Source organism: Saccopteryx bilineata, chromosome 1 (assembly GCF_036850765.1).
Source record: "Saccopteryx bilineata isolate mSacBil1 chromosome 1, mSacBil1_pri_phased_curated, whole genome shotgun sequence".
In the NCBI taxonomy this organism is placed as follows: domain Eukaryota; kingdom Metazoa; phylum Chordata; class Mammalia; order Chiroptera; family Emballonuridae; genus Saccopteryx; species Saccopteryx bilineata.
In genome coordinates, this window is record NC_089490.1 from 62,333,272 (window position 1) to 62,348,286 (window position 15,015).

Sequence of the window (15,015 nt, forward strand, 5' to 3'; positions counted from 1 at the left end):
GAGAGGAAGGTCTGAAAGCATATACACCAAAATCTAATTGGTGATTGACTGATTACAGAGGCTTTTTATTTGTCCTTTTCCTTATCTTTTTCTAAATTTTCTACAATTAATATAAATTACTTTTATAATGGGGAATATTTTTAATTTTTTTTTTTTCTTTTTCATTTTTCTGAAGTTGGAAACAAGGAGAGACAGACAGACTCCCGCATGCACCCGACCGGGATCCACCTGGCACGCCCACCATGGGGCAATGCTCTGCCCACCAGGGGGCGATGCTCTGCCCATCCTGGGCATCGCCATGTTGCGACCAGAGCCACTCCAGCGCCTGAGGCAGAGGCCACAGAGCCATCCCCAGCGCCCGGGCCATCTTTGCTCCAATGGAGCCTTGGCTGCGGGAGGGGAAGAGAGAGACAGAGAGGAAAGTGCGGCGGAGGGGTGGAGAAGCAAATGGGCGCTTCTCCTGTGTGCCCTGGCTGGGAATCGAACCCGGGTCCTCCGCACGCTAGGCCAACGCTCTACCACTGAGCCAACCGGCCAGGGCCAATGGGGAATATTTTTTAAAACACTATCATTTCTTCATCAGCACAAGACCAGAATCACAAGACAAAGAAAGACTTTTTTACAGAAATGTTTATCAAGTCCAAGTTAGAAAAAGTCACAATCACTAATAATGGCAAAAGTTTAATAACATATAGATATCATTGATCTTGACCTAATTTAGAGGATTTGAAAAGCTTTTAGGATAATGGAATACTGCAAAATTGTTATTCACTGCATAAATCAGGTGATTAGTACCAACACTGGTAAACAAAGCTCATGAAATCTAGCAGTTCTGTAGATAAAAAGACTCTTAGTTATTTTAATTAGTTTCTTTTAGATTAATTAGCTCTGTTCATAATGAGAGTATAAAATGTCTTTATCAAGACTTTAAGGTATAAAAATCAAATGATCTGTACTAATTACCATGAATGTTACAGGTTATGCTTTTTAGAACTGCACAGCCACACACAAATTAAATATGTAAACTACAGTATCCTTTTAAGTGGTCTTCCATTAGAGAGAGTAATGTATCGATTACTCAGATTTATGTTGATCTGAAAATAGTATTTAAATACCTCTTAAAATGATTTGGGCAGCATTTATATACCAAAGGGGCAGAAAGATGTGAAAAAGATTTTCTTCTTATATGTCAGTCTCATAAAAAGAAAACATCAAAAAATACATTCCAAAGGTTTCGTTTTATTTTACATTTGTCCCTGGCATGGCTGACTACTTTCAATTTTCTTTAAAGAAAATTTAAAAATCAATTATAATTCTCTTAAGCAATTTTTCACTAATTCACAAAGAGGAATTAATTTGTTTTCTTTTACCCAACCTAGTACTTGCCATTTCTATAATCACACATTACAGAGCATGTGAGCAAGTAACCAGTTCTTGTATCATGGAACTGTGCTGCTGACTTTGCTACTATTTGTATAACTGAAGCAAGTATTTTATTTATTAGATTCTAGTCCCTCAGATGCCTCTACAAAAACTATAAGTCTCCCTAAAAAAGAATAAAAATTAGATACTTTTTCAAAGGTATAACTTTATATACTAATGACTTTCTAAATACTGGATATGATGTTATGGCTATAATTATATTTACCATTAAATAAAATAGGAGATAAATTCTTATTTAATACCAATATTCAGTCAAAATTCTTGTGTTATATACCATAAGAAACTATTTGCTTTGCAATCAAAAGAAAAACAGAGCTAAACAGAAATTTGTTTTTGCTCTGATCTCTTCCCTTGTGTGGAACTGAAAAACAACTTAAGAACAAATCTCAATTAAAGTCGTATACAAAGAACTTAATTGATCATAATTTGATTTACTCATTCCGTTCCTAAATATATAAAAGTTTGGTTTTTGTACTCCACTGAAAAATATTCCAGAGACATCTGAAACGTCTTTAATATTCCTCTCAGTATGTAAGACTTTTCCAGTCTAGCATCTCATTACCTTATACACAATATTCCTGTCTGAACATTCAGTTCCAGACATTAGTATAAACATCTGGTACAAACATTATTAATGAGATATATATCAAGAGATCCAAGTAAACTACTAACTACCTGGGGTAATTACGTTGTTCTGCATAGAACTGTTAAAGCAGTGAATATAGAAGCTGCCTGAACATAATATAAATCAAGTACTCTTAGAAAAAAGGCATGGGACATGATTTAATGAGGTGGGGAAAGGCTTAATATACCTCTCAAGGTTATACATTAAAAAAAAAATCACCTGACCAGTTTTGGCACAGTGGACAGAGCATCAACCTGGAATGCTGAGTTCCCAGGTTCAAAACCTTGAGGTCACCAGCTTGAGCGTGGTCTCACCTGGTTTAAGCGTGGGCTCACCAGCTTGAGTGCAGGGTCGCTGGCTTGAACATGTGATCATTGACATAATCCCACGGTCACTCACTTAAGCTCAAAGGTCACTGGCTTGAAGCCCAAGGTTGCTGGCTTGAACAAGGGGTCACTGGCTCTGCTGTAGTCCCCTCCCCACTCCCCATCAAGGCACGCATGAGAAGCAATCAATAAACAACTAAAGCCTGACCTGTGGTGGCACAGTGGATAAAGCGTCGACCTGGAAATGCTGAGGTCGCCGGTACAAAACCCTAGGCTTGCCTGGTCAAGGCACATATGGGAGTTGATGCTTCCAGCTCCTCCCCCCCTTCTCTCTCTGTCTCTCCTCTCTCTCTCTTTCTCTGTCTCTCCCTCTCCTCTCTAAAAAAAAAAAAAAAAAAAATGAAATAAACAACTAAAGTGATACAACTATGAGTTGATCCTTCTCATCTCTCTCCCTTCTTGTGTGTGTGTCTCTCTCTACAAAAATATAATAATAATCTCATAAAATACCAGGGCATTAGCAATAACTTACAATCAATGAGGAAAAAAATTTTAATTTACTGAAATAAATTTTAAAACAAAATGTTTTTATATTAAACTTATGTTTTCCTACCTTGAGCTCACTTTTGCACTTTCTTATAAAGAAAAGAAAGAACATTTGAGATATAAAGACAATCTTTTAAAGAGAATGTTTTCCATCATAAATTAACAAACTATTACCCAAGGGCCAAATCCGGTCTGTTTTTGTAAATAAAGTTTTATTGGAACACAGTTATGCTCAATTGTTTATGTAAGAGCAGCTTCAGTGTCACAAGGGCTGAAGAGTTGAGATGGAGAACACTTGGCCCACAAAACCTAAAATATTTATACAGATCATGAAAAATAGGGGATATTTTATAGTTTCATATTCATTTTGAAATATCCCCTAATTTTTGTGAGCAGTATACTATCTGTCCCTTACAGGAGACATTTGCTGAACTCTGAATTACACAAAAAAAAATCTTTAGGCTGGGGATTCTTCAAGCACTGCTGATGCATTCAGCACCTGACAGAGCCCTGCAGGTAATAAGTTTTCAACATAATTTCTGGATGAATGAAAAAAAGGGGATTCCCAAACCAGAATTCAGGAAGAATAAATCCATCTACAATTTCCTTCCAAGAAGCATTATACAAATATATCTTGCTTACTTAAATAGATGTGTCATGAAAAGCTGCCTATAATTTAGATTTTCATAAATGCCTATGTGCCTTTTTTTTAATTCGTGAAATAATTTACCTAGCATATTCAGTTTTTTCTTAAAGCAGAGTATCTTTGTATATGTGTGTTTTGTATATAGCTGTAAGTCAGAAGTATATGTATGTGTAAATCAGTAGCTACCTTATTTTATATACAGTGGTACCTTGAGATACGAACAGACCAACGTATGAATTTTTTAAGATACGAGCTGTGACTCAGTCCATATTTTTGTTCGAGATCCGAGTGAAATTCCGAGATACAAGTCGTGATTTGGAAAGCTGCCACTACTTGGCACATTGGCACACAGGTCCAGTATCGGCAGTTTGTTACACGAGTTGACTGACTTATGAGCTCGGTTACAGAACGAATTAAATTTGTATCTTAAGGTACCACTGTATTCATATATTAATTACTCATCAGATGCTCTCCTAGCCATGCTCCTGGAACTTAGGCTCAGGCACTAGAGATTCCCACTCACACACCAATCACTCATCAGATGCCCTCCTACCGTGTTTCTGGAACCTAGGCTCAGTCACTAGAGATTCCCACTCACACACCAATCACTCAGGTGGTTTAGACAGAAACATTAAAAGCAAAGAACGAGATCTGACAAACACCTGACAAACACAAAGATGTCTCTGGAAGTCCAAGGCGAGATCGATCAACCTGGTTAACTCAGTCCCCACTGATGCAGTGCGATGTGAGACTGATTAATCCTGGTTAATTCAGTCCCCACTATGCCTTCCTAGAGCATGAACAAAGTCCTCACTAAAGTCTTTTTCTGAGAGCACGACTAGATGCCTCTGAAAGTCCGAGGCAGGACCTGGTCCCCACTAATGTCTTTCTAGAGGACAAACAGATGTTCCTAGAGGTCCCAGGCAGGACTGACCAACTTGGTTAACTCAATGCCCACTAATGCCCTCCTAGGTTACAAACAGATGTCCCTGGGAGTCCGAGACAGGACCTAATCCCCATTAATTGTCCTTCCAAAGTTCAACCAGACGTCTCCCAGCAAAGCCCGAAGCGGGACCTAAAAACTCCCCACCAACATCTCAGTCTTGGAGAGCCTACTGCATGAGTAAGATTGTGTCCAATCCTCATGCAGTAGTCTGAATTGACTGGTCCCAAACAGAAAAGCAAGAATTCAGAGGAAAGTTAGAATTCAGTAAAGCAAAAGAGTTGCTTTACCTACCTCCTTGATTTCTCTGCCAAATTGTTCAAATCGTTGAATTTGGGAATCAGGGGTGTTTACTGAAGAACTACCCGAACCCTACAGGAAAATGGGGAGTCCTGAAAATGTCTCAGGTGGCGCCTCTCCTCGAGATTCCAGTGGGATCGGGCAGTCCCCTGGAGAGACCAGCCGATTCAGGTGTCTCTACCCAGTGACACAAACATCAGATCCCAGACAAGCCCCCAAATGTTGTAAAGTACTGTACCTCACCATAGAGACACCAAGTCCAGATGAATTTTGAAGGGTTTTATTAAAAGGAGGAGATTTATTAATATGCCAGCTGCCTATGACTAACACAGGGCATATCTGACCCAAATCATGCAGCCTATGGTTGTTGTTTTTTTTTAGCAAGAGACACAGACCAACAAACAGGCAAAAAGGGAGAGAGATGAGACGCATCAATTATTTGTTGCAGCACCATAGTTGTTCATTGATTGCTTTCTCATATCTGCCTTGACTGGTGGTGGGGGGGACTCCAGCCAAGTCAGTGACTCTTTGCTCAAGCCAGCAATCCGGCATTCACTCTGGTGAGCCTGCACTCAAGCCAGCAACCTTGGGGTTTTGTACCTGGGTCCTCAGCGTCCCAGGCTGAAGCTCTATCCACTGGTCAGGAGTAGCTACCTTTTACTGAGCACCTAATTGCTTAAACTTAATTACTTCATTTAATCCTTTTATAACAACTCTATGGAATAACAACAGATCATCCCTATTTACTATAAATCCAAACAAAAAAAGTTCTTTCTTAAGTCTTTTCTAGCTTTAAATTCTGCCCTACTATGTCATTTTCCTTGAAATATACTTTTTTATTTTGCTAAATGGTTTACATGTTTGTTTAAAAATTAAATGTGACATAGAGTTGTAAGTTTTTTTTAATTTAAGTGAGAGAAAGGAAGATAGACTCCCACATGCGCCCTGAGCAGGATCCACCAAGCGACCCCCATGTGGGGCCGATACTCTGCCCATCTGCAACCAAGCTATTTTTAGCTCCTGAGGCAGTCTCCACTGAACCATCTTCAGTGCCCAGGGCCAATATACTCAAACCAATCAAGCCATGGCTGCAAGAAAAGGGGGGAGGGGGGTGAGAGACAGAAGGGAGATGGGAGAAGCAGATGGCCGCTTCTCCTCTGTGCACTGACTGGGAATCAAACCTGGGACATGCACACAGAGGAAAGACACTCTACCACTGAGCCACTGGCCAGGGCGTGTTGTAATTTTCTTAAATTTCAAAATTTTGACAACCACATAAAGTATTTCCACATATTTTATACAAAAACATTAGCAGCTTTTCACTGACTGACCCATTCAGTCAGTATTTACTGAGGGCCTACCATGTGACAGGCACTATGCTAGGCACTGGGGACACAGATTAAAAAGATAAAAGTCCCAGCCCTAAAGGAGCTTACTTTCATTATGGGTATCAATTCATTACAACTCTTTTGCTTGTCAGGTGCTGAGGATGGCTCCATGGCCTCTGCCTCAGGCACTAGAATGGCTCCTGTTGCAACAGAGTAAGGGCCCTAAATGGGCAGAGCATCACCCTGTGGTGGGCCTGCCGGGTGGATCCTGGTCAGGGCGTATGCAGGACTCTGTCTCTGTCTCCTCTCACTAAAATAAAAATAAATAGAAATAAATAAAAATTAAAAAAGAAGAAAGTTAAAACAAATTGTGAGATTAATTCTAAAATTGTTACGGTTCTAAATCTTCACCATTTTCACATGGAAGTTAAATTAATTTTGAGTAAACAGATTTTGATGACTGATCGTTTCTTCTTATTGCATGACAGTCTATAATAAACCAAGTACACAGAGAAATTCTATTATAAAAGTTCTAATTATCTTTTTCCAGAATATTGCACAAAATCTGTAAAAAAGTAGTATTTCACAATTACAAGACAATTCAATACAACTGTATCTGCAGTACCCGTATATCACTTCCCCCGGTATTGCATTTACACCAGGAGGTCCCTCTTCTCTATCTCCACCATAACCAGTCGAGATTTTCTCATTCTATCCTTGGAATTCTCCCAGGGATCAAACTATATGTAGTTCCCTAGCTATACTACATTTTGTTTATGCTGTTTGATTAAGTATTATATTCCTTCATTAATCACTTACTTTATTAGTCCCTTCCACCATAAGTTACATATTCACTCAGTCATTTATTCAGCTACCCATTTGTTCAGTTACTCATTGCAAGCAAGGAGCGCAATCCATTTTTGATAGAAAAATAAACAGTAGCAATCTTTTACTGAGTGCCTAATGTATGATACACAGTGTACTAACTGCTTTAAGTGAATTGGCTCATTTAAGCCTTTTACAACTTTATAAGAATAACAGATTTTCCTTATCTTGTATAATGTTCTAGATAGACAACAAAAAAGAAAAATCTCCAATTCATTTGGAAAGACTAGTACACTCTTCATATCAAAGCCACATAAAGATAATACAAAAAAAATAAACCAATCACACTTACAAAAATAATGCAAAATACATCAAAATGAACCCAATATCATATTGGAAAAAAGATAGTTCAATTCCAGAAAAATCTATCAGTGTAATTCACTATACTAAGTGAACAGCTTAGAGTGAAAACTCATAGGACTTATCTCAATAAATGCTAAAAATGCATATGATAAAATTTAATGATGATAAAAATTCTTAGCAAACCAGGAATAAACAGCAATTTTCTTCTTTCTTTTGACAGTAATTTTTTTAATCAGATAGACTATATAGTAAAACCTACAGCAAGTATCATAGTTAATACTAAAACGGAAAATTATTCCCACTGAAGTTAAAAACATGACAATATCCAAAAACATAATTCCACATTGTCCTAACTAGTACCATGATACACACACACACACACACACACACTAAAACTGAATAAAAATAGAAAAATATTTTCATATAATATATTCTACATAGCAAATTCAAAACCTTCTATATTCACACTATCTTACAAGAGGGTTCAGTAAGACTGCTAGTACAAAATCAACATGCAGAAATAATTAGTGTCATAGTGTATGAAGCCATTTGCTATGAGTGAGATGGTACTTCTAAATTCAAAGCAAGAAACCTCCTTTTGACTTGACTAGGTACCAGCATTTTCCATTTGAATTTCCAAAAAACAATTTCTTTTTTTTCTCCCTTAAGTGAGAAGTACGGAGGCAGAGAGAAAGGCTCCCACATGTGCCCAACCGGGATCCACCCAGCAAGTCCCCTATGGGGCAAAGCTCTACCCATCTAGGGCCATTACTCCGTTGCTTGGCAACCGAGTTATTTTAGCACCTGAGGCAAGGCCATGGAGCCATCCTCAGTGCCTGGGGCCAACTTGCTCCAACTAAGGTATGGCTGCAGGAGAGGAAGAAAGAGATAGAAGGGAGGGGGAGGAGTGGAAAAGCAAATGGTCACTTCTGTGTGCCCTGACCAGGAGTTGAACCCAGGACTTCCACCTGCTGAGCTGATGCTCTACCACTGAGCCAACCAGCCAGGGCCTGAAAACAATTTCAATTTATTATATGGCCTCCTTTCAGGATCACATGCAAACAGTTATTACAGTATCAAATGTACATTCTTTTTTTTAAATTTAGCAGATCTCTACACTGAAAGCTACATAACAGTGCTGAGAAAAATTAAAGATGACTTAAATAAATGGAGAAATATACCATGTTCCTGGGTTGGAACACTCAGTACTGTTAAATGACCATTCTCCCCAAACAGATATCTAGATCTAATCTAAAGCAAATCAAATCAACATCTCACATACATGTTTTACCACCAGAATAAAGTACCCTAAGACAAAGTGAGTATTCAAACAAATACTTAGGGGTTATCCTTTTGTTTTTGGTGGAGCATGGTTCTATGATAAATGAGATATTTCCATTTGTCAATCAAAAACATATAAGCGCAAATTACTTCAGCTCATCATTTAATACAGAGAAAGAGATATAAAATTGCAGAAGAGGGAAAATAAAAGGAAGATGGTGAAATACAAGTGACAAATTTCACAGACTTCATTATTTTGCCCAAAATTCGCCATGATCAGAGCCTTGGATACAATAGGGAAGGCAATGTAGATAGTAAAGAATATCCAGAATAGCTTGGCTGGGTAGCTCAGTTGGTTAGAGCATCATCCTGACAAGTAAAGGGTAGGGGTTCAATCCCTGGTCAAAGCACATACAGGAATCAACCAATAAATGCATAAGTGGAATAACAAATTGATGTTTCTTTCTCTCCCTTCTACTCTCTCTCTTAAAAAAAAAATCAATAATTAAAAAAATGAATATCCAGAATATGAAACTCATCAGATCAAAACACCTCACCCCCAAATCCCCAGGCCATTTGAAAATAGGCCCCTTTGATTCTTGCCTTTTATTCCCATTTTCTCCACTTCAAGAGGTAGGTAATAAACCCCCTGTTAAGACACTGTTACATACCTATTAAAATTACATATCTTAACAAAAACTCAATTTAGGTGAATTCTTACTACCAATTTAATAGTGTCTGAACTTATTATAATCCAAATATTAAATATAACTTTGACATTCTGAAAATAATCAGGCTAATTTTTACTTATCCTTCAAATATATATACATATCCCTAGGGAGGAGAGCATGAAGGGCAAGTCATTCAAATTATCTATATCTGAATCTTTAACTGTATCCATGCTTATATAATAGATTCATTCATGTAGAATGAATATTCCTAGAAGCACATAATGCAAACTTAAATTTTTCATTTTATCTCCTTATACTGTTTGAATTTTTTATCATATACTAATATTAATTTTTTAAGCTTCTTCATTTTTAAAGTAAGTTCAAAATACTGTAAACGAATGTATATCTGTAAACATATTTAAATATATATGTAAAATATGGTTACTTAACTATTTGGACTCACTATATCAAGCACTGATATTAAACATCATAACTGTTTTATAATCAAAAGAGTAAGGTCAATACCACAATGATGGTAGTGGTGATAAATCTTTAGGTGACAAAAATGACTATTTTGGCCTGACCAGGCAATGGCATAGTGGACAGAGCATCAGACTGGGATGCAGAGGATCCAGGTTCGAAACCCTGAGGTGACCGGCTTGACCGCCAGCTCATCTGGCTTGAGCACGGGCTCACCAACTTGAGCGAGGGTTCGCTGGCTTGAGCATGGGATCATAAACGTGACCCCATGGTCGCTGGCTTGAGCCCAAAGATCGCTGGCTTGAAGCCCAAGGTCACTGGCTTGAGCAAGGGGTCACTCGCTCTGCTGTAGTCCCCAATAAAGGCACATATGAGAAAGCAATCAATGAACTAAGGTGCCGCAATGAAGAACTGATGTTTCTCATCTCTCTCCCTTCCTGTCTGTCCCTATCTGTCCCTTTCTCTGACTCTGTCAAAAAAAAAAAAAGACTATTTTTATTTTCTCCTTTTTGTTATTTTCTGAACTTTTAAGAACTTTATTATCTACAAAATACCAAAAAATGTTTTAAAATGGTAAGTTGACGGAAAAGATTGTTTCCAACATAGACAAATGAAACAAAAGAAAATATTTTGATATATTCCCAAATAACAAAAATAAAATAATTATCAGAAAGCATGTTTACATAATATCATTATAATCAATTATTAAAAGCAAGTTATATCTGCCCTCTACATGTTTCCAAATGTATCTTTTAAAGCCATCACAAGTTAAATGTAGATAAAGAATGAATAATAAATACAAAGGTATAATTGCCACTTTGACACTCAAAACTTCTCATAAAAATTAAATGCAATCTTTACCATCTTCAAAATAACATCTAAAAACTAAAATATAGAAACAGGATCTCAAAGAGATAACTGCATTCCCATTCTAACCTAAGTGTCCATCAACAGATGAACGAAGAACATGTGGAATACAGCATTCCCCCTTTATCCATGGGGGAATACATCCCAAGACCGCCAACCTAGTGAGTGCCTAAAACCATGGAGAGTACAAACCCTACATTTACTATGTTTCCCTATATACATACCTATGATAAAATTAAATTTATAAATTAGGCACACTAAGATATTAACAATAAATATTAATAAAATAGGTAAATACTGCAGATCACTTATATGTGAAATCTAAGAAAGCCAAATCATAGAAATAGATACTAGTACGGCGGTTTCCAGGGGTTGAGGACATAATGGAAACGGGGAGATGCTGGTCAAAGGATACAAACTTCCAGTTGTAAAACAAGTTCTGGGGATCTAATATCATATACTAATATTAATTAATACAACATGGTGGTTATAGTTACTAATACTCTATTATACACTTGCTAAGACAAGAGATCTTAAATTTTTTCACCACAAAAATGAAATGGTAATTACATTAAGTGATGGAGGTATTAGCTAACACTATGGATGTAATCACTTTGCAATGTATAAGTGCATAAAGCAACATATTGCATACTTTAAATTACATGATACTTCAATTTACCTCAAAAAAAGCTAGAAAAAAATAAAATATATATGCACTCCTAATTATTCTAAAACATTTTCTTTAGTATAAAAAATTTAATAGGACCGCTATATTAATACCTATAAAATAATTATTTCAACTACCATGACTATTTCCTAAATGAAGATTTGCTAAATACATGTAGGAAACCTGTAAAAATATGGATTATAAAACAGAAAGAAAAAGTTAAATAGTATTGAGAAAGTATAAAATTTATACTAATAAATATTTTAAAACTTAGGAATATAAAATTTGAAGCTAAGCTTTGCTGTAAGAATTCAACAACCTTAAGAGTGTATAAAACTACAAAGAGAATTAGCAAGGAGTAAGAGAAAGAGAAAAACTATTCAAGGAAACAAAATATAGAATGAATCAGGAAGACTTGGTAACTTTTTAACTGTAAACTAACAGCGTATGTTAAATTTAGAATCCCCCTGCAACCATCACAGACAACGTAGTGGGCAGCAGACATACCAAAAAACACAATATTATCAAGAGGGAACACTTTCAAACTTAAACTTAGTATTGATTTACGTCAAACTAACAGAACTCTGAAACCAAAACTTAGCAGAACAAGAGTATTACATAGCTGTGAATACTAGCAAAGCTAAAACTATCCAATATTTAAAACTTGCCTTACTTTGCTGTTCAAGTCAGAAATTCATACTTCCCAGAATATAAACCTTCTCTAACAACAAAGCAATATTCTTCAAACATTAGTTATTTGTATAATTTTTTTAGAAACCACACTTACCGAGTACCATCTGCTTTCCAGCTTACTTTATATGGCTTCTGCTCTAAAAGTTTAATATTTTGCTTGTCCATGGAAACAGGCTGAGCTCCAGGGAATCCAGACCTTAAAGAAGAACATTTCATTACTATTATGTTTCATATCCATACAAAGCAATACATGTCTTAAACCAATCTCACGTGAGTCACACATTTATTACAATGTTCTCCCTATCTATCATGAGAGTAATGTCAATTGTGGTAATATCAGGCTTCACAAGAATGCTAACAAAAGGTTATTTTCTTTACATTTTAGAATGCAAGTTAACAAGATTCTAATTGCCTGTATCATAACTACTGGGCTAATTTTTAAATATTAACATTCATGATCTAAACAGTAAGCAGGTATGTTTACAAGTCTTTTTAATCAGGAAGAAGTTTAAGTCTTGCTTTAGTCATCTTACATTATTCTAGATCCCATATTCCTCTATCATGACATGGCTAACTTGGTATAACTATGCAGGGTTGGCAAATATCTCCTCAAAAGATGCCCCAAAGTGACAAACAGGAGAAACACAGGTCAAGATTAAAGTACACTGGCAAGAGTTTGACATAACACTAAAGCCAGTATTACTCCATCAACACTTTCACCTTTTAGTTAAAATTATTTCTAGGTGATTGACCTGTATGTACTACTCAAAAAGACATTTATATCAGGAATTTTTAAATTAATAATACTGTTTCATCATGTTGTTTTGGATGCATTAACAATTTTCTGCCATACACAGCAATGATCAACAGAAATAATCATAGACCAAGAGCAACAGATAAGAGCAGTGAATGCTCTCCTGAATCCTCTCCCATTAAATGCCTGATAAGTAATTTCAGGTCACGGTAGAGGGCAGAATATATTAAAGCTGACTCTCCCAGGTTTCCAATTACAGGAAAACTGAAAAATGCAGCACATTCAATTTTCACCTCTTCTCCCTTAATATAATACAATAAGGGCAACCCAAACATTAATCTGCGACAGAAGAATCAAATGTACAAAACAAATCCTAGAGAGTGACAACAGTAACTTTCTTTTCTCCCGGGAAAATGTGAGTCATCTAATTTTTGACTCAACTGTCTATTTATGTTACTGCTTGTCTTGAGAAAAATCTGAGAAACTCTTTCTTTTACTTCAATTTATTGGGGTGACACTGGTTAACATAACTACACAGGTTTCCAGTGCCCAATTCTAAGATAAACTCTTACTTGAGATCTTTTTAAGCACTCTATCTAAACATACAAATTTCAAGAGGCACAAAAGCTATGTTAATGTTTTATTCAATGCTAAGTGTTGCAGAGTAAGAATAAATTTTATTTAAAACATTAATGTATTTATTACCCTTCCCAGCCACAGAACTGATGACACTTCTGCTGTACTTCCCCTAATTTCGGTTGAGTTGTTACTTGAGTTACACCTTTAACAGTTACACCTTCCAAAAATATAGCACCCTTAAAATAAAAGGAAAAGAAAAACATTTCATTAGAGTTCAAATCTATTTCCAAAGACTAGATTGAGACAGAATCGTTTATTTTCACAAATCTAAGCAAATACGTGAAGCAGAAATTATTTTCTCTGGGAGGCTCTATAAACTCCCCTGGGATTGTACACTAGTTTTCCATAATCCAGCAAATGATTTTCAATGTACACATATAGCCCAGTGTCTACATCATATTGTCAAAACATCCTTAAGCACTATTCAGAAATCATAACAGCGCCTGACCAGGCACTGGAGCAGTAGATAGAGAATCAGACTGGGACACAGAGGACCCAGGTTTGAAACCCCAAGGTCGCCAGCTTGAGCAAGGAGTCACTTGGTCTGCTGTAGCCCCCTGGTCAAGGCACATATGAGAAAGTAATCAATGAACAACCAAGATGCCGCAACGAAGAATTGATGCTTCTTCTCATCTCTCTCCCTTCCTGTTTGTCCCTATCTGCCCCTCTCTCTGTCATTAAAAAAAAAGAAAAAGAAATCATAACAGCAATAATAACTTAGCTACCATCTACTCAAGCTCCAAGTATCTGGCATATTAAAATAATTCTGAAGAGTAGATTTTATTATCTTTATTTCACAAATGAGTATATGAGACATAAAGATTGCATGTGGTTAAAAACAGAATTTTGAACCCAGGTCTACCCTATATCATTCATCAATGATTCTCATTTGAGAAGAGGTAAGGGAGTTTCCCTCCCCTCACTTATTGAATATGGATTTTAAGGGGATAAACACCCACAATATATGCCTTTGTGCTATAGAAAAATAATATAACAGTAGACAAAGTAGCTAAGCTACAATTATGGATGTAGCAACATAAAAACTAAAAAATACTCATCACTGAATTTTTTACTTAAAATTCTTTAATTCAGATCTACATAAAGTATCTTACTGTATTTCAGACAAGCATATTTTTAAACTGGTTTTATTTTTGGTGTCATATTCATTTTTTTTTTTTTTTTACTTTATTCATTTTAGAGAGAAGAGGGAGGCGGGAGCTGGAAGCATCAACTCTCATATTTGCCTTGACCAGGCAAGCCCAGGGTTTTAAACCAGTGACCTCAGAATTTCAGATCGTTTTATCCACTGCACCACCACAGATCAGACAAGCAAGCATATTTTTTAAATATCACAGGGAAAATAAAGCAGATAGAAAATTTATAAATCAAATAAATAACACTCCTGAAAACTCTGAAGACTAACAAATAGACTACATCTTACAATTACATTCAAACCCATAAGAGGTCTGGCATGGGCCTTAAGCAAAACCCCTAAACAACTCTAGCTGTTAAAATAATTATGGAATAAAAAGACATGGTGTACAATCTGTAATGATCAACCTTCTGGCAAATTGAGCAACTTGGGAAGGAAGAAACAAACGATATATTATACATATAT

The 15,015-nt window shown here is 36.3% G+C and overlaps 1 protein-coding gene across 1 annotated transcript in view; it reads right to left on the reverse strand.

The window, feature by feature from the left end:
• The window catches only part of RNGTT (RNA guanylyltransferase and 5'-phosphatase), a 284,204-nt gene that overhangs the window by 231,068 nt on the left and 38,121 nt on the right, over nucleotides 1-15,015 (reverse strand). Inside the window, exons 7-8 of the mRNA XM_066254248.1 lie at nucleotides 13,464-13,573; nucleotides 12,099-12,200 (exon numbers count right to left, since the gene is read on the reverse strand). Coding sequence (XP_066110345.1) covers nucleotides 12,099-12,200; nucleotides 13,464-13,573 — 212 coding nt within the window. The remainder of the gene's footprint in view (nucleotides 1-12,098; nucleotides 12,201-13,463; nucleotides 13,574-15,015) is intronic.